The sequence below is a fragment of the Coturnix japonica genome, chromosome 5 (assembly GCF_054131305.1).
Source record: "Coturnix japonica strain WE chromosome 5, WE-NBRP24, whole genome shotgun sequence".
Classification (NCBI taxonomy): Eukaryota; Metazoa; Chordata; class Aves; order Galliformes; family Phasianidae; genus Coturnix; species Coturnix japonica.
The window spans coordinates 46,356,426-46,376,568 of NC_140667.1; the positions used below are offsets into that span (position 1 = coordinate 46,356,426).

General features: G+C 40.5%; 1 protein-coding gene across 17 annotated transcripts in view; it reads left to right on the plus strand.

The window, feature by feature from the left end:
- EVL (Enah/Vasp-like) overlaps nucleotides 1-20,143 on the plus strand; it is a 117,557-nt gene that overhangs the window by 57,920 nt on the left and 39,494 nt on the right. For all 17 annotated transcript variants that reach the window (XM_015865521.2, XM_085550560.1, XM_085550563.1 and 14 more), the window contains exons 2-3: nucleotides 4,692-4,860; nucleotides 9,611-9,788. In XM_015865521.2, coding sequence (XP_015721007.1) covers nucleotides 4,692-4,860; nucleotides 9,611-9,788 — 347 coding nt within the window. The remainder of the gene's footprint in view (nucleotides 1-4,691; nucleotides 4,861-9,610; nucleotides 9,789-20,143) is intronic.

Here is a 20,143-nt window from a genome sequence, read left to right on the forward strand (position 1 = left end):
GTGCCTGCGGTGAATATCGGCAGCAGTCACTGCACATGGCAATTCCCACTGGGTGTACCAGTACAGAAAAGGAGAACTTCAAATGAATGTCGCATTGCTAGTAGAAAAATACTCCTCCTTGTGGAAGCAAATTCATCTTACTCTTGTTTATCCTGTAGGTACCAGTATTTTGATTTTTTTTTCTCTAAAACATGTATTTCTCTTGGAGGCATGTCATCACTTTATTTAACAATGTCTTTTTGTGTCACTACTTGCGAAGGAGGCTTTGTATGTGCTCGATTTTCTTGCAATTGTTTAATATAACAATCTGCATGTCACTGAGAATCAGAAGCACCTCTGTGCATGAAGTCCCCCTGGGTTTGTGCCGTCCTTCAGTTTGATCAGTAGCTAAGTGCTCCTGCTTCACTATGAACTTTGGTGCTCTGGGACAAGGGTAGGATGAACGATGGTGACATCGGATGTTCTGTGCTCGCACAGGGAAGTAGACTTTGAAAAAGGAGGTCCCTAACAGAGCTAGTGTGGAACTGACACTGTGTTACAGGAGTGAGGCTCCAGCAAGAAATGCAGTCATGAGCAAAGCCAGCAGAGAATCTCTGGTGAGAAGGCTGAGAGCCACTGTGCCATGGCAGGTTCTGTCTGCTAGGAGCTCAGATCAGTGGTATGGAGAATATGGACCTGCATGACCTGACCGCTGTTCAGAGTCTCCTGTTTCTTTGTTGTTCTCTAAATCTTGTCACTAAATAGAAATGTCCACCTATTTTTTTGTTGTTGCAGAGGGAACTGCTGAAACACTCTCCCTGCTTCCAAACCATGATTTTGTTCATTTCAGTAAAACTGACAAAAGTCTTTTCAGCAAATTAGGCCACTGGAGTTTGCAGCAGACTTTTAGTGCTGCAGGACCACAAACTGTAGCTTGCTAATTCTGAGGTTAACACAGATATATATCACACAGACCACACGTCTAGGTATACAGGATTTTTATTTATGTTAGCTGTTTTAAAGGTAACGTTGAGATATTTCGGTCATTATCTTAATTCAGCATCCATTTCTCACGCGTCAGGTTTAGCCACATAGTTTTCTGTGGACAGACTCAGTGCAGAAGTGGAGCGAGATGTGTGAAATAGCCTGCGAGTCACCTTGCACGTTCTGGGTGCTGAGGGTTAGTTCCCAGATAGGACAAGACTTGGGCAAAGCCATACTAACAATTACTGATGATCAGACTAGTCCAAAGTAATGTGAAATGATCCGTTATTTAAACGAGAAAGGTTGGGTGTAAATGGATGGGAAACAGAAATTAGAAATTAGAAATTAGGATGCTGCTGATCTGCTTTGTCAGTCCAAGCAAGCCATACATGAGATGCAGTTATAGCCTTCCAACACATTTAGTTACCTGTGGTGGAAACCCAGGTGGAGAAGTCTGCTTGTATATTGATGGAACAGAAAAAATCAATAGGAGAATTTGTAATATTTGGGATAATATGTGGAATACAATGAATCTTTTCCAAGACTTACCCACTTATTCAGTAACTCGTGTGTGTATTCTTAGGAAAACAGGGCAATTTCTAGAATCATGACTTAGTGTATAAATGCTGATGCCTGCTAAACTGTTCTCACAGAGAAAGAATTTGACTATGTACAAGAGTACAACTAAAACCTCAATTATTACCTGTTTTATGTAGTTGATATAAGTATCAATTCAGTATGGTCAAAAAAATAACAATTTTTTTTTTTGCTGGAGTCTTGTGAAACCGATGTAGTTTGGTTCATATATAAAATTATGCAATCTACTGGGCGCAATAGAAATGTTCTAGCTGGCCTTTATAAGACTTACACTGTACATTTTCTGAATGATTTTCAGGGAAGCCCCTTAAAGCAGCAGTAGGACAGTTGTACTTTTAATGGGTAGGATGAGACCTCGGGCAGGAAGAGTTACACCTCCATCTAGGGTGAAATAGCAACCTAGCAATGCATCCCTGGAGGCATTTTAGGTTTCGAAGGACTGATGAACTGTTTTGCAGGAAAGGATTCCCCTTGTGCTGCACTTGTTTTATGTTCCTTTCTGTTATTTCACTGGAGGCCAGATAACAGGCTTAATCCTGTTTCCATTTAAAGGAATGATGAAAAACTTCCTTGACTGCAGGGAGAGCAGGAATTGAGCTTGCTGTGATGCTTTATGTTACAGTAACAATTGGCTGTCATGCATTAAATATTGCTCCTGGGGCCTACATCTGTATTTCTGTCATGGGTTTGTAGAGGGTGTTTTTGTTGCAGTTATTAATAGCAGCAAACTCTGAAGGCAAAGTTGCTATGTGCATTAGAATCTGAATCCAGCATTATGAGCAATGCCACAATAAGGCCTTCATGTCTGTATGTTTAGCTGTGTTTTCTTTGTGGTAAGTATGGATCAGTCAATTAAGAAAATTTGGCTCATTAAGGAGACCATGGCAATTGTGGGGTCAAAAGTTTGTCTTATATGCAAGCACTCCAGACTTGCTGCGGTGAAAACCAGTGCCATGTTCTTGCTTCCTTTAGTACAGGCTTGTAGCAACCAGCAAGGCTTGAGGAGCAGGAGCTGATGTCACACTAGCTAAGAGTTACCCTTTAGGCATAGGTTTTTCTGGGACCCCACAGGCCTACAGAACAGCTGATGCTTTGTAGGCTCTAGAGTTGGAGGTGCCATGAACCACCCTGTAGCAGGGACAGGTGGGACCCATCCAGCCATAACACTGCATTGGATATTATTCGTGGCCATCCCACTTCTGTGTGACAGAGATAATGCAGACTTCTTGCTTTTTTACTAGTACATCACTCTATCTTCCTCCACATCTGTGGAACCAAGGCAAGGTGACAGTTCCCCCCTCCTGCCAGCCTGAGGCTCTTGCACCAGTTGGAGGATTAGACAGGCTGGAGCAAGATCTAAATCCCTCAGCTGTTAGTGTCAGATGCATGGGGAACTACAACATGACATTAGCTTGCTTTAAACAAAGTGATGGTGAGGTGTTTTCTGGGTAAGTACATGAGTGAGGGTGCAGGACTTCTTCAGGTATAACACACTGCAAAGCATCAGCAGCTCATGGATGAGCTTATTCTTACAATTCTAATTAAATACAATGTTCAGTCTTTCTGATCTGAATATTTTACAGACTTATTTTTACACTTTGGTCTGAATTGTCATAGAATGATAGACTGTCCTGAGCTGGAAGGGGCTACAAGCATCTTCAACTCCAACTCCTGGTTTCTTACGTTGGTCTTCACAGATGGCGTCATTATTCCCTCTGTAAACTCTACAAAGAGCGTTCAGAGTCTTGCCACAGTTGGTTTATTTTACAAGTGGTGCCCCTCGGTGCAGTGGCAGGGCAGTGATATGGCTCAGCACCAGCCGAGAGCTTCTCCTGTATTTGTTTGGGTGAAAGTGAAGCACCGCTGAGAGAAAATCAAGCCAAAGAAGTATGTGTAGGAAGGAGGGAAAATAAATAAATAAATAGAATTGGATTATCATTTGATATTGAATTGCTGACAATTATTTAATATGGTTTGGGCTGAGGAAAGGAGGTTTGCATAAATGTATATAGATCTGAAGTTAGTAGGGTGGCCATGAACCTAAAATTTCTGTGGGACTTAAATCCTTAGAGGTTTATTTAGGCCTAATGTGCATTTGTTGAAAAACCCTGTTATGTTCAAAGGTCTCAGTTCTTCAGCATTTGGAGGGCTCATTTTTACTTGGTGTAACTCGTAATGTCTTCCAGTATAAGAAAAGTGGCTGGGATTTCAGAAGACTGGGAATCAAAATTGCTGCTGCCATTCCAGAACTACCACAAATGGTGTCTTTAAAGTGCTTCGACCCATATTGAATTGTCACATCAGCAGTACTTGCAGTGGAATTTCTTTCGCACGGAAACTTTGTTTTAGCATGAAGGCTTGTATTAGTCACTAATGCACAAGCAATAGGTAAAGAAATGATGAACTGCTGTGGTGCTACAGAACAAAACCAGCTATCTATTAATACTCTATGAAGTAACACTTACTTACAGTGACACTGAAATACAAAATTCTGTGGAGTTCCCTCCCTGTTTTCCGTGCTATTAAAGTGAAGGAGAAAAGAGTTCCAATGCAGTTTGCACTTCATATTCTGGGATGTATCAGTGCGTCACCAGGTCTGAGCATTAGGTATTAGCTGGTTTAACGTAATTGATTTTTTCAGTATACCTAACGTGGCTTTTGGTTCAAAGTCTGCTTGCTTCCAGTTTTAAATGTGTACCCCAGCATCGCGTGCCATGTTTTTGTCATGAAGCTGTAAAGTATTAGTCAGTTTTCATGCAAATCTGAAAGTCTTTGCTTGCCAGTAGGTATATAAAAAGAAATGGAGCATTAATACTGTTGGACAGTTAATAAAATTGGTGTGCTACCAGTTGTTCCTCAGGGCCTAATATTTCTACATAAAACACTACATCGGTTCAGCAACATACTGGAGGTTTGGTTTTGGTTGGTTTTTTTAATTGTATGAACACATACATGCAAGCTTTAATTTAACTATCAAATTGTATTCAATGGATTATCAGACTTGTTACAAAACATTTTAAGCAGTTCTGGTAATTTCTCTTGTTTTCCCTTCCTTGAGATGTTTTTGGTAGTGGGCAACAAATTCACTGATTTTTCTCATTTTTTAATCTTCTATTTTTCTTTCTTTCCAGTGAACAGAGTATTTGCCAAGCCCGGGCTTCAGTTATGGTCTATGACGATACCAGTAAGAAATGGGTGCCAATCAAACCTGGACAGCAGGGGTTCAGCAGAATCAACATATATCACAACACGGCCACAAACACCTTCAGGGTTGTTGGAGTTAAACTACAAGATCAACAAGTGAGTAACTGCATTAAGCTTCCTGTAAATGAACCTTTGGTCTCTTTAAGATACCATCGGTTACGTAGTTAGCAGTTGTAAGGTTTGTGCAGTCTAGCAACATTTCCTGCTCTTTGCAAGGTGCCTCTGAGCTCGTTTACTCAAGACATTCCTGTTATGCATGATTTTGGGGATACAGAATGTGTCGTGATTTATTACTTATAAATATTATAAGTATTATAAATATCAGTATATTACTTTATTATTTTGTTTATTTGCAAAAAGAACTTTTGGTGAATGTGGGAGAGATTTTAACATTTTTTTTTCACCTACATTTTTCCTTGGGAAATGAATTTTATTTTGTTGTGCAGGCTTTGCTCTCAGTTCCCCCTAATTTACTTTTTGCTCATTTTTGCTACTAGATCTGCCATCTCCTAAAGCATCCTTACAACACTGCCATAATAAACAATTAGTTCTTGATAACGTGTTTTGAAGTTCTGGGTGTGTGCTGTGATCTGATTTATGGCAAGCTAAGCCTGCAGTACCTCTCTGGGTATTAAAGGAGTTAGGTGGGATTTAGATAAGCAGAAGTGGAATCGGAGCCTCCTGGGCCATCACAGCCCAGTGAATACCTTGCTCTTGGGTGCACCAGGCTGTGCATGCCATCAGAAGCACCACGTGTCACAGTTAGACCCAAAATAACAAAAATTTGTCTGTGTAGAGTGGTAATGCTATATGGTAATCCTATATTGGCATTTTAAAGCAGAAGTCTGGGAGCTGAGGACTCCCAGTCTGCCTGGGCTGCCCCATCCCATGCTCACTTCGCGCCATCCCACCAGAGGGAATGAAGGCAGCCAGCACTGCCACCTCCCAGCTGCCGAAATGTTAAGTTGATCTGCTTGTGATTTTCCTAGTAATTACTAATTTTTAGCTCTTAGTTTTTAGCTTCTTGCAGCACGCTTTTCAAACATCTGCAATGTCTTTTGCTTCTGTATTTATCATTCTCGGTAAAGCAAAAGCAATATATTAATGAAGCTCCACGTTAAAAAGAGAAAATATTTTTGAAAATGAATGAAATGCAGAGGCTGCTTAGTCACTTATTCTCAAAAGTGCTGCAGCAGGGCATGCTGGATGTTTGTTTTGTGCAGCCAGCTGGTGAACGTAAATGGCATTCATGTGAGCACAATCTAAGATGCATCTGAATAGTTGGCATTAAACAAGCAAATGTCATAAAATCTATCTATCTATCCATATATATGGGAGACTTGGTGTGCCAGAGGTCTGTCTCTCACTATAAAATTTATAATGTAGGATGTACTCAAAATTCAAAACCTGATCTGTATTTTAAACGTGTTTTAGATAAACTGTAATGTTCTATTTGCTTGCAAGTTTTCCTGCTTATGCTACATAAAAATCTAAAGTCAGAAGGAAACAGATGTAAAAATACACTTTTCTAGAGCTTGAAGACTAAAAATCCTCCCTCTATTCAAACAAAATGCACAGGCTATGTTAGTCACTTAAAACTGTCTAAAAGAAAGTACCTTCAGTGATTATATAGTATCATGAAGACAGCAAATGTTCTGAAAGCCTCAGATTCTGAATTTCGTATTATTACCTGAGTCTCACAGGGAGCCATAAGCTTGCTTGACTTGCTAAGTAGTTGAATCCAATGAGAACAAAAACGAATTTCAGTTAAAATATTTCCCTGTACGTTTAACATTACCCTTTTAACGTGTGTTTCTTCTTATTTCGTCTTCAATAATCTCTCTCTTTAATTTTCATCCTCTTTTTCATTTAAGGCATCTTCTGTAGGTTTCTTTTGTTGTGTTTCTCCGGGTGCTTTTCCTAACCCTTTTCTGGTGCACATCTCAGGGTTTACAAGACTCCCTTTCCATTCCACTTGCTTTGTCTGTGTTTGCCTTGCTCTCTAGCTGGCAGTATCTAAAAAGCTCATTGCAAAGAACATATGGTTTTTAGAATGGCAGAACTGCAGTTTTGTTCTCACCACTGGGAAGTGGTCATCAGACCGCTCCATCTCATGCATCTGGGCTATGAGTCTGTTGAGTGCAGCAGCGCTGAGCTGCAGACAGAAAGTCAATGAATTCTCCTTTCTGCTCTGCACAGACTCATGCTGACATGTGCAATAATCTTCAGAAAAGCCAAAGTGGCTTTTTAAAGCTTTGGAGTAGCCACAGAGGCCAGGACTGTTTTGAAGCAGAGGCCAGATCAGAAATGCAGTCACTTGGCGACACGGGCTTTAATGTCTCCATGCAACCTCCATTCCCACTCAGCATGTAGCTCGACATCCACAAGCAAACAGTTTACTGGGATTTGCAGTCTGCCAGCTGTAATTGGAACTTTACAAAGGTAAAGCACGTTGGCTTCAGTTACCATGTAAGGTATTGGAAAAGATAAAAAAAAAAACAAAAAAAACCACCCAGTAAACTACAGATGGTCCTTCTCTAAGGCTTAGCAGATGAACAGTTGCTCCCCAGTCCGCATCCATGATCAGCTGAGGGTTTAAAATGGTGGTTTTGCTTCAAGTGTTTTCAGCTCAGCCTGATCTCACTGCCAAAGTGTATGTGCTGAACACACAAGTAGGGAGGAAAGTACGAGTCAAAAGTGAATCATATCTCCTGAAGGCTTTGTGCATTGATGTGGTTAAGAAGCGAGTGTAAAAACAGGGCTCTGGGGAAGGTGGGGCTACTTAAATTCGAGCCTCAGCCAAACCTGAAATAGGGACAGAATTGTTGAGATATAAAGTAGACCATAGTTTTTAAAAAAATTAATAACCAATTAATGGACACTGTAAGTTATTAAATGGTCAGGTTTGGGCCTGCTTGCAGAAACAGAGAATTGACCTCAGCTGTGGTAGTTTGTAGCTGCTTACCACAACCTCCATGTTTTAGCAAACGCACAACTGCTGCCCATGAAGGGGTTAGTGCTGGAAGCACGATAGGAAGCAAGTTGATAACAGACTTGTGCATTATTTCATGCTCTGGAGAAACAAGTATGTGTCCTTTTCTGGCTTGATCAACAGGAGTATAAGCTGTAAGAATCATAGAATCATAGAACCACGTGGTTGGAAAGGACCTATAAGATCATCTAGTCCAACCGTCCTCCCTTTACCATACCTACAGGAAACCCCTAAACCATATCTCCTAGCTCCCTATCCAGATGCTTCTTGAACATTGCCAGGGATGGCAACTCCACCACCTCCCTGGGCAGGCTATTCCAGTGCCATGTGGGAAGACCCATGTGGGAACTCTGACCATGATCTTGGTGGTGGTTATACAACCAAGATCAGTTGTGATGGAGTCCTAAGGCAACCTCAAACCCTTATAAGTCCTGTTACTGTGAATTCTATCAACTACCACCATCTTCACTGCTGATAACTTATAACTGAGTAACCTTAGTAGCCTGCAGACTGCAATCAAAGAGAAGGTTTCTTGGTTTTGAGCTTTTTTACAGATCCATGCATGCCCCAGGGAGCTGACACTTGAAACTGAAGCTAAATGGTTCAGACTACTGGATAGAAATGAGACTAAACTTTTTTATAATATTAAAGTGATAGGAATGTTGAATACTGTGCAGAATCAGCCTGCGAAACAACTTGCCATACAGTATGACTGAAATCCAGAATGTATTAGAATTCAGAACAATGCAGACATTTATATCAGAAATCAGACTATTTTATTTCAGGGGTAGAAAATACTAACATGGGTTGGATAAGAAAAAAAAAGTCATACAGTGTGTCATGTTTCACCTATTCAGATAAACTCTGAGTGAAGAGTTAAAGGAAGAAGAATTTCAGTCTTTTTCTGCTCATAATTTTAAGTTTCTGTGTCCCTGGTTCCCCTCTGCTCCAACCTCTGCTGGTTGATGAAGCCAGAGTCTTCATTTCCTTCTCCTCTGTCTTCAGCTACACTGTACCTGTTTATGAGGATAACTGGTGCTCCCATTTATTGACATTTCATTTTGTTTCTTAAATTTGAGCCACAACAGAGTGCCTTTGTTGAGCCACAGATGGATATTGTGAGAGTTCTGGGTGTTAGCTTTGGATGTTTTTGGTTGGATTCCAGCTGGATATCCATATGCCCTGCCCAAGGATAAATAGGGCATTGTATCTGGCAGATTAAATCAAAACATACAGAAACACCCTTCTACTGCAGCCACCCCTTACCTGGAAATTATAGCATATAGAGGAAGGGAGGAGCAGGGAGAGGGAATATTTAGTTTGATTTGTCACTGCCTGTCTAATTCTAGAAAAAATTAAATAAAATAAATCTTAATGTAAGAAGCTGGCATAGAGGAAGAGAGAAAAACCAGAACTAGTGCAATGAGTCAAGCATTTATCTGCTGAAACAGAGGGCCAGTGCCAAGAGCTCTTTCTGTCCCCTTTTCTGACAAGTGCACATGCTTATCCCCCAAAAGATGGCAATAACAAAAAGCTGGCACTGGCTTGTGGCATCTTTCTGCAATGGATGCACAACTGCATCCTGTGGAGTTGCTATACAAAACACGAGCAGGTAATAGAGTTTGCAGAATTAGCTCACGAACCCCAAGGGCTGGTATGAACTGTTGTAAGACTCACTCACATATATGAGTCTTCTGTAATCCAAATGCATGCTGCCACACTGAACGGCCATGGAGGAGCTTCCATTGGAATATCACTTATCAGTTTAATTAACCTTTACCAAAGGCTTTTTTTCTTCCCCCCCACTCAAGTCAGAATTCTGTTTAATCTTTGTCCCTCTCTTTCATATCACAGGTAGTGATTAATTACTCAATTGTGAAAGGACTGAAGTACAATCAAGCAACACCTACCTTTCATCAATGGCGCGATGCACGGCAAGTCTATGGCTTGAATTTTGCAAGCAAAGAAGAGGCTACTACGTTCTCCAATGCAATGCTGTTTGCTCTGAATATAATGAATTCACAAGATGGAGGTAAATTAGCAGCCAACATGCTCTTTATTAATCTGTGCCATTTCTATAAAATGCTTTATCATACCTACTGCAGTTGCATTGTACGGCATGTCATTATAAAACACATTATCCTATATAAAAAAAGTTTGGCCTCTGCTAGACAGCCTTTAGGTCAGCATGTGATGTGGTATGAATTGTACCTGCTTTCAGGTTTTATTGTCCTTCCTCAACTCACAATAGGAAATCAATGGCTATTTGGGAAAACTCAGCAGGCAGGTGGTCCCAAATGTTGATTTCTGTGTGTTGTTACATATAAGATGGCAGAATATAATGTTAAATAAGCAGAAGCTAGTGTAAAATTAACAACTTCTTCTAAAAAGCTTGTTAGGAGGAATACAGAGCTTATATTTCCAGTACATCAGGTGTCAGCTGCATCTGATGGTCCTTCTGGTTCACTCTGAGTATGTGAAATCCTAGTTATTAAATGCAAAAGTCTTATACTCTGGACATTGATTGATGTTGTTCATAAGTATTATATTCACTGCATCTGAGATTTGTGGTGAAGTTTACAGTTCTGTGAAACTGTTGTTGCAGCAGCTTGCAAAGGCCCAAGCTGACATCCTGATTTTTCAATGGAAATCAGATCCTGGTCTGTGATGATGGATTTAAGTACTGCCCTTGGTTACGTGCATAGGATCTCTCTGAAGTTTATGAGTTGAGAACAGAAAGCAGCCCTCATGTAGTGCCTTTTATTTTCATGTAAAATGTACATCAGAGCCCTGTTTTCTTTGAGAACACAGTGATTCAAGGGTAACATCATTTGCTGCCATCCCATTTTAGCAGCAGTATTCTTTAGGGTTAGGCAGCAGCACTACAGAGGAGGCAGAGCAAACTGTCCACATAAAACCAGTTTGTGTGCCTACAGATATCCTTAATGTGTTAATTTGCTTGTCTTCTGACAATCTTCCATGAACAAATATATATTACTAGTAAGGATATTTATAAAAGTTCCATTTTGTTCTAAATTTTGATATATCTGTTCATGCTATTAAGCTGACAAATGCTAAAATCATTGAAGAGCATGTATTCTGTGCTGTTTTCAGAAGCAAAGTATGCCTTTTTCAGCTCTAGTTGTACCACAGCAGGAGAATTTCAGGAGGAAATCTGTCCAACACTTCCAATCCTAAGCATACATGTACCTAAAGAGTGCAGAGCTCTTTGGCTGCTAAAGATCTCTCATGCAGTCTCAGCCCTTTTAGATCGCCAGTATTTTGAGGTTACTAAAGAGGAACATCCTAAGGAAACACGACTTTCAAGACGAGAATGTTTTGCTCTGACACTGAAATGAAAGAAGCAATCTTAAAGTGTACTTGTCTAGAAATTTGAGTCTTGACAGCAAAAGTGCATAATGGGTATAAAGTCCAAGATGTATTTTCAGATCTGCTCTGGCCAAGTTCATATTGGATATTGCTCATATTTGTGGGCATTAATTAATGCAAGCAGGAATTCACGTTGACACACATATTTGTGTACTTTTTCAGGCGTGGCCTCTGCCATCCATTCTGCTGTCTGCACGCTGCATTAGAGTTTGATTTTTCACATGTAAAAATCATTAGGAAAAAAAAGCCCTTATTATATCCATGCATCTGTGTACTACAGTATCTTGTGCTTCAGGAGGCTGAATCCAGCTTTGAGGAGTGCATTTGTATGCATTAAACTGTTTACACACTATTAAAATACTCAACCATAAGCAGAGTTAAACAGAGGTTCCCTCTGGCACATTCATCATTAAAGCTGCCTACCAGAGCTATCTGCTAGCTGTACAATTTGGGATATGCTATTTGTGCTGCTTTGGAAGTACTATTTCTGCTGTTTACTTGTTTCATATATCCTCACTGGGACACTACTGTGTTTAGGCAGCACAGATCTGCCAGCCACTGGGCTCTGGTTCTGGCTTCCATCTCCCTTCAGTTCACTGCTCACTTGTAGAAACTGAAACGAATTAAGTTAAATTACAGCAGAAAGAGGCTGCATCATACTTTCAGCAGACGTGGAGTCAGGGTATTATCACTAGATTGACTGGGGAAAAAAGTCTGTTCATAAAGCAGTGGCGTGGGGTTTTTTGAGCAGCACATAATGCTGAAATTGAGAAGTTTAAAAAATGGTTGCAATCCATGTTTGGGGGAGTTGGAGATAGTGTCTAGGCAGTGCTGACTTTGGGATGAATGAGTCATTTCAAATGAATATACAGTTATGAACGAGAGCTGAGAATCACTGTGCTGTTCCACTTTTTCCTGAGAGCCTCATTCACCATGAGAGCCCATCGCTGTTCTGTGCTGGTTGTATGAAGCGTGAGAGAATGCTAAGCCAAGTGCTTTTTTCAGTGCCTAAGGTTAATTGGGCTGAATCAGATCCTAAATCTAGCTGCTGACTCACAAGCCTACGTTAATCTAGGTTGGATATTGAGATGATCCCAGGGAGAGGATTCCTCCCAGGAATCTGAGGGCTCATAGTTTGGGGAGCTGGGAGAAAAGCCATAGTCAGAACTTGTTGTTGAGGCTTGTTTCTGCAGGGGTGAACTCACAGAGGGTTGGGCATCCCGTTTCTCAGTGATGCAGTGGGAGCTGTGTCCTTGGGTGGGGTGTAAAGAAAGGTCCTTACAGTGCAGGAACTGAATGCAGTATTTATCTCAATCGTGTGCTGTGTAGGGATGCTAATGATTGTGTTGGGAATAATAAAAATGAGCTAAAATACGAAGAAAGTAATAATACAAATGTGTGCCATTCTTTCTTTAGATAGTTGTCTCACTGAATCACAGTTGTTTACCTGCTTGCTTATCTATATCCCCAATTACTTTGATTTCCTTACATGCCTCTTTAATCTGTCCTCTTTTACAGTAAAAAATGCAGAGTTGTTTCTGAGCCAACCTGTGAAATGAGAGCAAATGATAGCACTGACTTGCTCATCTCCTGCTTATGGTTGTTTAATGGTGTCATACTTAAGGCCATTAGTATGACAAATGCTTTCCTGTTATTATTTTCTTTTCCATGGGAGTCCACTCTGTGAAGGCAGGCCTGTTTACTGGTATCAATTACTTGATGCAAGAAGTAACTGGCCCACTTTTCACCAGCAACTGGATTTCACTGGGGACAGAGCAGCATCGTTTCTTTCCCTGTATTTTGCATGTATTTTGCTCGCAGGCTGCTTGATGTCTGCTAAGCAGACATGGTTTATGTTCTTCAGGGCTTACATCCTCTTAGATTTAGCAAATGCAATGACAGATGATAGCATAACATGGCTATTGGAGCAGGCCAGGAGATGAAGATATCAATAAGTGACTTGGATTTCTATGGCTTAAAGACTGGGTACCTCTTGGAGTAGAATGGCGAGTCTGACACAGGCAGCACTTTCCAGTAGGCTGTGTATTGCATAATCAGTGTTACATATTATGGGTTTTTTTGCTTTTCTTTTGATGTCTTTGTTGCGGGGACTTGAGCTGGTATTGTTGACATACAATACAAAAACTATCATTTGTATTTCTGAATATAACTGTCATGTACTGGAAAGCCTTATGCAGAGGATAACGTTGCAGAGCTTCTTAAAGAGGTCAGATGCCTTATTTGACTAACTAGGGGGAAGTTGGAGGAAAGCATGGAAAAGAAAGTGGGGGAGGGGGTCAAAATACATTATTTTCTTTTTTAAATTTTCTTGTAGGAAAGCCTTTTTTTGTTGTGAGAATAAATGTCTTACAGACCACACAATACAGATGAGGGTCACAGCTCTCTGCATTCTAGTGTGGAGCTACATGGGTTCAACTTGACCTCTGTAGGGAGGGTGTTGGGGCAGTCAGGAAGGTTCTTCCTTGCTCCTTTTATTCTGATCTGTAGATCTGGTTTTTCTTCTCCACCACTGTGGGCTGCTTGCAATATATTTCTCCAGTTCCTATTCCCATGAGTTGGATTTGACTACATTTTTCAGTTTGAGATCTTTTTCAGTTCCTTCAGTTCCACTCATATCCTCACTAAGAATTGAACTATTTCTGTATTGTTGGAAGGAAGCTGCTTGTAAAGCACTTTAAGTCCTCCAAAATAAGGGTAGAAACAGAGGAGAGCATTGATTTATCAAACTGTAGACTGTCAGTATATAGTATAAGTTCTCTCTACTGTTTAAATGTCCAAAGTATTTGTAGTGTTTCTGTCAGCATGGTATGTGTGTGGTGATGATGGTACATCAGATTTTGCACAAAAGACCATGCAAGTTTTTGGATATAATTTTGTAAAGTTGTATTCAATTCATTTTTGGTTAGAATTTTTCCAGCTAGTACTGAATCTTTGTTGATATTTCAGTGGCACTAAAGTTTAACTGCTGGGAAAGTCAGTCAGCTGTATTCATCTTCTACAATGCAGTGACTGTTTTATATGATAATATTGCCCCAAGACTTCCCAGCACCACAGAGGACCCAGTGTGGGAAGACAAAAGACTACATCTTCATTACAGTGCTGCATAATACATAAAATAACTCATCAATAATGGAGAGGACCCACCACAGAGCTCAATCCCTGTTTGCAGCTAGCTGGTTCCAAGACCTTTCTGGTATAAAGACGTTTGTGCCTGATGCAAAGTGCTCCATGTTCCATGCTGCAGGCTGCTTTCCCAAATTATAAGGTGTATTGGTGCAGATCAGAAAATGCTAAAAGGTCTATTCTGTGCACCTTGTACTTTTAAGTGTGCTAGTAGCATCTAAAGACTGATATAACCTCATATCGTGTAGGCACTGCTGGACTGTGAGCATGCTGTGATGTTGCAGGTCTTAACCAGATAGTCCTAGAAGTTGTTCCTATTTATGATGCAGGCAATTAGATCTTGTAAATAACAAACTTTTAAAACTTAACTAGTGTAAATATGATCCATGTGATTTGATGTGCAGTGCTAGCAAAAGTAGAAAGCCATGAGCAATGGTTAATTGGGTGCATCTTAAAAACACAAAAAGCTTTTGGTTCATAAGAAAACAAACCTTTCCTGGGGGAATAAATCTTACCCAACTGACATCTGCCATAAGCACCGAAGAAAGGTTTAGATAAACAGATTCCATAATATTTCTAGCCTCATGCTTTCTCCAGTTTCAGTGTAAGCATCAGCTGCTCAGAAATGCACAGCAGATGGGGCAGTTTTGTAATCAAACTTACTGTGGTAAATTAAGTCAATGAAGAGAGAAAGAACATTCAAGTAAGATGATGACCTTTTCCCTTCCATCTGCTATATAGCTTTATCACTGAGACTGTTCTGGAAAAATCCACCTGGGATAAATAATCTTATAGAATATTGCTTATTAATGAAATAGATTCCTTCAGGTGATCATTTGTGGACTGGATTGAGGTGTTACATAGCAAATAAGTGTGAATCTTCCTGAGCTAGGAACCAGTGAGTGCTACTCTCCAGCTGGTGGTCCAATGCTCTGAGTTTGGAGTGGTCTTGTGCAGAGCCAGAGGTTGGACTCAATGATCCTTGTGGATCATCAGGATCACGATATTGTATGATTCTGTGAATTTTTATGAACTTGAGAAATGTGTTCAAAATCATTACAAGAAAAGCAGGCACTCATTGGTGTGTGAAATGCTACCTTTGCAGTTCACCCAGAGCTGGAAGAAGTTGTTCCAGCTAGAAGAAGTGGCAAATAAGACTCATTAATCTCCCCTGTTAGGTTGGCTCCAGCTGAGTGGAGCAAAGGAAGTGGATTGCTTTATTTATGACAGATAAACTGGACTTGGTGACTGCTTCCAGCATTATAAATGTAAATATCATTGCTATAATTAATCTATCTGGAATTGCAAACCGTTGTTCAGTTATTCTGCTGTTAAGAAGTAGGCATTATTTCTTCAGCTTTTAAATCCCCTAATGATAGGCATCTACAGCAGAACATTTTCCTGGGCAGTCAAGTGTTCTCCCAGTGTCACGCCAATAAAACCCCATAACATTTTGCTTGCAAACATCCTAGCTGCTTTCTACAGGATTCTCCTATCCTTGCATAGAGCAGCACAGCGGCCCTCACCCTTCTTGAGCAACAAGAGGTGCCTGTGTTCTTTGAATAGCATAACAAGTCTAACGGCTCTTGAGGCTCTCACTGATGTTTTTACTGTACTGAAATCTTCAGCGCTAAATGAAAACCACTTCAGGAAGGAAACTGTGTGGAGAGAAAACTGTTGAGACATTTAAAGGAGACTTGTGTATGTTGAGAGGAGAGAGTCCTGCTAGTGATATTTGCTAGCGCCACTGCACTCAAACCTGTGCTTTTCTGAAACTGGTGCAAAACTAGCAAAGTTCCCAGAGTTCAGTAGTAAAAGATGTAATGTGGCTTCTTTACTAGACTCTTGCAAAGTGGCAGATGAATATATTAATTTAGAAAATAAAAATATTTCACGAATTTGAGAAGTACATTGTTTTACCTTTAAGCAATGTAAGCCAAGTTTTGGGTATTGTTTTTTTTGGGACCATTTGTAGGGTGTTTCCTTGCTTAACATGCCTCTTTATCCTCTGCACTGGCAAAGGCTCTGTTTTGGGGTTAGCCTGGACTCTGGACACACTGTGCCATGTGTCAAGCAATGGCCATGACAGGAGCTTAGCCTTCAGCTACCCAAGTGTGAAAGCTGCCTTGCCCTTGGAGATGCTCTGACTCAGAAGCAGCACTGCATCACTTTCCCTCCTCTTTATCCTCTCAACAGGGACAATGTGGTAGAAGGAGGAATATCTGCCTGCTCCTCCTATGCTAAGTATGACTGGTATAGGACAGCATGGTGGGATGTCATAAAATGCTGGAGGGTGGTAGATGTCAGCTCCCAGTTCCCGTGGTCCCTTGCAGAATCCCAGCCCGAGTGCTGCACTCTTTTCCTGATCCATCCTGTTCTAGTCGCTACTAACCTGTGCAATGAAAAATGGTGTTTTGTGATGTAAACAGTGTTTTTCTAGTTACCTTTTCTCTTGCTGTGCTTTGGCACATTGAGTCTCAGTGCATTTTGTTTTGTTCAACACTAATAGATCATGGGACATTTATTGATTGATTGGACATCTCTTTTCTTTCAGTGAAAGAGAAATTGCCCCTTGAGAAAGGTTTGATATCGTCAGTAAACTTTCAGCTTTGTATTCATTTGCTGTCATTCTGAAAGTGCTTCGATATTTTAGTGTCCTAGGATAGTCTCTAAAATAGCTTCATTCTAATACGACTCCATTTCTATCAGAACAAGAACTGCATTTGTGGAAGGTAGTTTTTTCTTCTTCTTCAGACCCAGCATGGGCTAGAGGTGCTGCAATTCCACTCAAAACAATGATGCTGTCTCTGCACATATACTGACAGCCCACTCCATTGTTTTTGCACACTACTTTAAAGCCAGATATTGCACAGGGCATTCTGTGAAATTGCTCTCAACACAAGAAAAGAGCAAAAGCAACAATGAAAACAAATTATATTTAATGCTGTGAGAAACAGTCTGATTCTTAATGGAAAAAAAAAAACAAACAAAAACTGGCCAGGCAGTCTGCTCTGGTGTTAGTTAAACAGATCCAGATTTAGGAAGTGATAACTGATACTCATTACTAACCTGAATAACCAAAAAAGGATTGATTTTTAAGGCAGTGCTGTGCTCCTGTACTCTCTATTTTTGGAAGAGTAAACTATCGAAACTTCCAAGCTATTGTACTCAGCATGACATCTCCAACACTCTACAGCATTAATAGGTACTTAAGTGCACCTAACACAGGAATATTATATTGCATCTCATTTTGAATCATCTTGTAAAAATGGGATGTTCTGATAATTATGATGATGTTTAATTCTAGTGTTTAAAAGACCAAACAGAAAACCACCAAGAACCTAACTAATTTATATCAGTGATTAACTTGCGATGAGAGACAGAAATGTGTAAGGGTTACAGTAGGTTTTGGTTTATTAGTTGATGAACTGGCAAGAAATTTGGCAGCTCTTTATTTAGTAGATTTTCTGAATTCCCGGCTTGGTGCCAATTCCTACAGTAGCCTGTATCTCTGAAATAATTCTTTAACTTCCTTAGCTACCTCTCAATCCAAACAAGTAATAGATTTGTGGCTGCAGTCCTCCTATTAACTGGAGTAGAATTGTAGGCACCAGTAGTACAGACTTATGTATCTGAGCAGGGCTGTCTTTATGGAATAGAAAAAGACACAGATGCCATAGGACATTTGGATATGCATTTTAGGTGCCTGTACTGGGCCCCACTTGGCAAAACAAGGTCTATTTTTTCTCTCTTTTCCTTCACTTACCAGTTAAAGATTGCTATGAAGAGCCTTTCTCTGGTATATGACAACTTTGCTGTCATCCTCTTCAAGCTTCCTAGTTAATAGAATAATTAATTCTAATTACAGCTATAATTAATTAGTAATTACTAGAATAATTAAACTTCTAATTTAATTAATAATAAGCTATAAAACTCGAAGTGAAAGGACGTAAACTTGTGTTACTAGTGGTGCTCCATGGATCTCCCTGGGACAGTTAGTGCGATTTCACAAGAATACGTGTGTGAGTGTGCATTCACATGAGCAGCATTCATCAGGTTATCACTTCTCTGACTGCCTGAGCTCTGCAAGCAGATGGTCTTTGCACATGCAGATTGCTGTATTTTATACAGAGGTGAACTTGGTGAGAAATTCACAAGTATGTGGATAGGAGTAAGTTGCTGAGACGAGAGGATTTTTCACACTTAACTGAAATAAAACTGATACTGTTATAATTCTATTATTTTTTTAAATTATGCTTTTCATTTCATACCACAGTTTCTTGCAGGAGCAGCATTCAGTAAAAATGCATTCCTGATCAGAGCACTCGGCATTTGGGACCACAACACAGAGCTGTACAGTTGAGGAGTTAAGGCAGAGCCATGCAGCCCTCTGACAGCAGGCTGAGCTGAGAGCAAAGTCTGCTGTTTAATTCACAGTGCTGAGTGCATCGCCATATGCTGCCGCCAGCACAGCATGTAGAGCAGCTTCTGCTGCTGGCTGGTAATCCCCAGGGAGCTCACACAAATTCTATTAATTGCCTTCTTAAAGGACTCTGCGCGGTCATCCAGCATCTTGTTTTCCACCGAGACAGAGAGCCAGGAGTTCTAGGTTGGATGGCATTCTGCAAACAGCACCTCAGACTCATGTGGAGATACGAAGCTGTCATTTCTCCAGTTAATCTCAATGAGGAGATCCATCCAAAAAGGGGATTTTAAGCTGGGCAGCAGTAATTGTGTACATTCTCTTTACACCCTGCAGGGAGACATCAGCTCACCTGGAGGTGACTGCAGTGTTGAGGGAAGGTGGCTCAGCAAGTTGCCCAGCCCTGTGGTACACTGGGAAGCAAGCCATGGCTGCAGTGACATAGAACAGGCTCAGGTCGTTTGGTAGTTCAGGAAGTAAGTCAGCTGCAAAGAGGTGATTTTGGTTCACAAAGTGCATGCAGCTTTTCCAATTGTGCGTGCTCGGTTGCACAGCTGAAGCAAAGTCAGCGTGATTCATGTCTGGGAGCTGCATTTAAAAATCTGCTCTAGTTCTACTGACAAAAAGCCAAACCCTGCAAAGCAATCACTGTCAATCTGATTTGCATGGATTGCTTTATGTGTTAGTCTTGATTAGTATTCTGGAGTGCACCCGGTAAAACGTCAATTTTAATTCTGTTTCCTCCACTACTGGTTTCCAGGGACTCCCTCTGGTGGTTAATGCATCACCTGAAAAGCTGTGTGCATCCTTGTCTGAGCCACACAGCGTGCTGCTGGGGATAGATAACGTGAGCATGGCAGTGTAAAGGAGAAATGTGCCCTATTTCATTTCCTAAATAGAAGGGAAATAACAGTAATCATTTACTTTGCTTCTTTTGATATATTTTAATGCAGACCTATCTATCCTCTGTGCAAAGGGAGAAAAACAAGTGCTTGAAAGAGCCCATTTTTCCAGCATTCACTAAATCTCATCTGAGAGGTCCCTCTTGTTATCAGTCTTCACTGTGGAAAAGATACGTTCTGTTCCTACCCCACATAGCCCAGAAGGTTGTATCTGTGAGGCCAATGACAGCAGAGGTCCAGTGAAATTGATCACATGCAGGATTCCTTTTGATCACAAAAGGAAAGCAGGAATTTTGGAAACAGTTATTTGCAGTAGGTGACTTGATGATTTGTCATCTTGTAAGTATATATTATCTTCCATAATAATGTCTAGGCAAATTAGCAGCAATCAATGTAAATGTTCTTCTGCAAGAAATACAAAAAATTATTGTGAAGAAAAACATTGTTAAAGATAAATCAATTGTTAAATTAGTATTTGAACAGACAGTATGTGCATTGACCATGCTGGGAAGCTTGTCATCTAGAAGT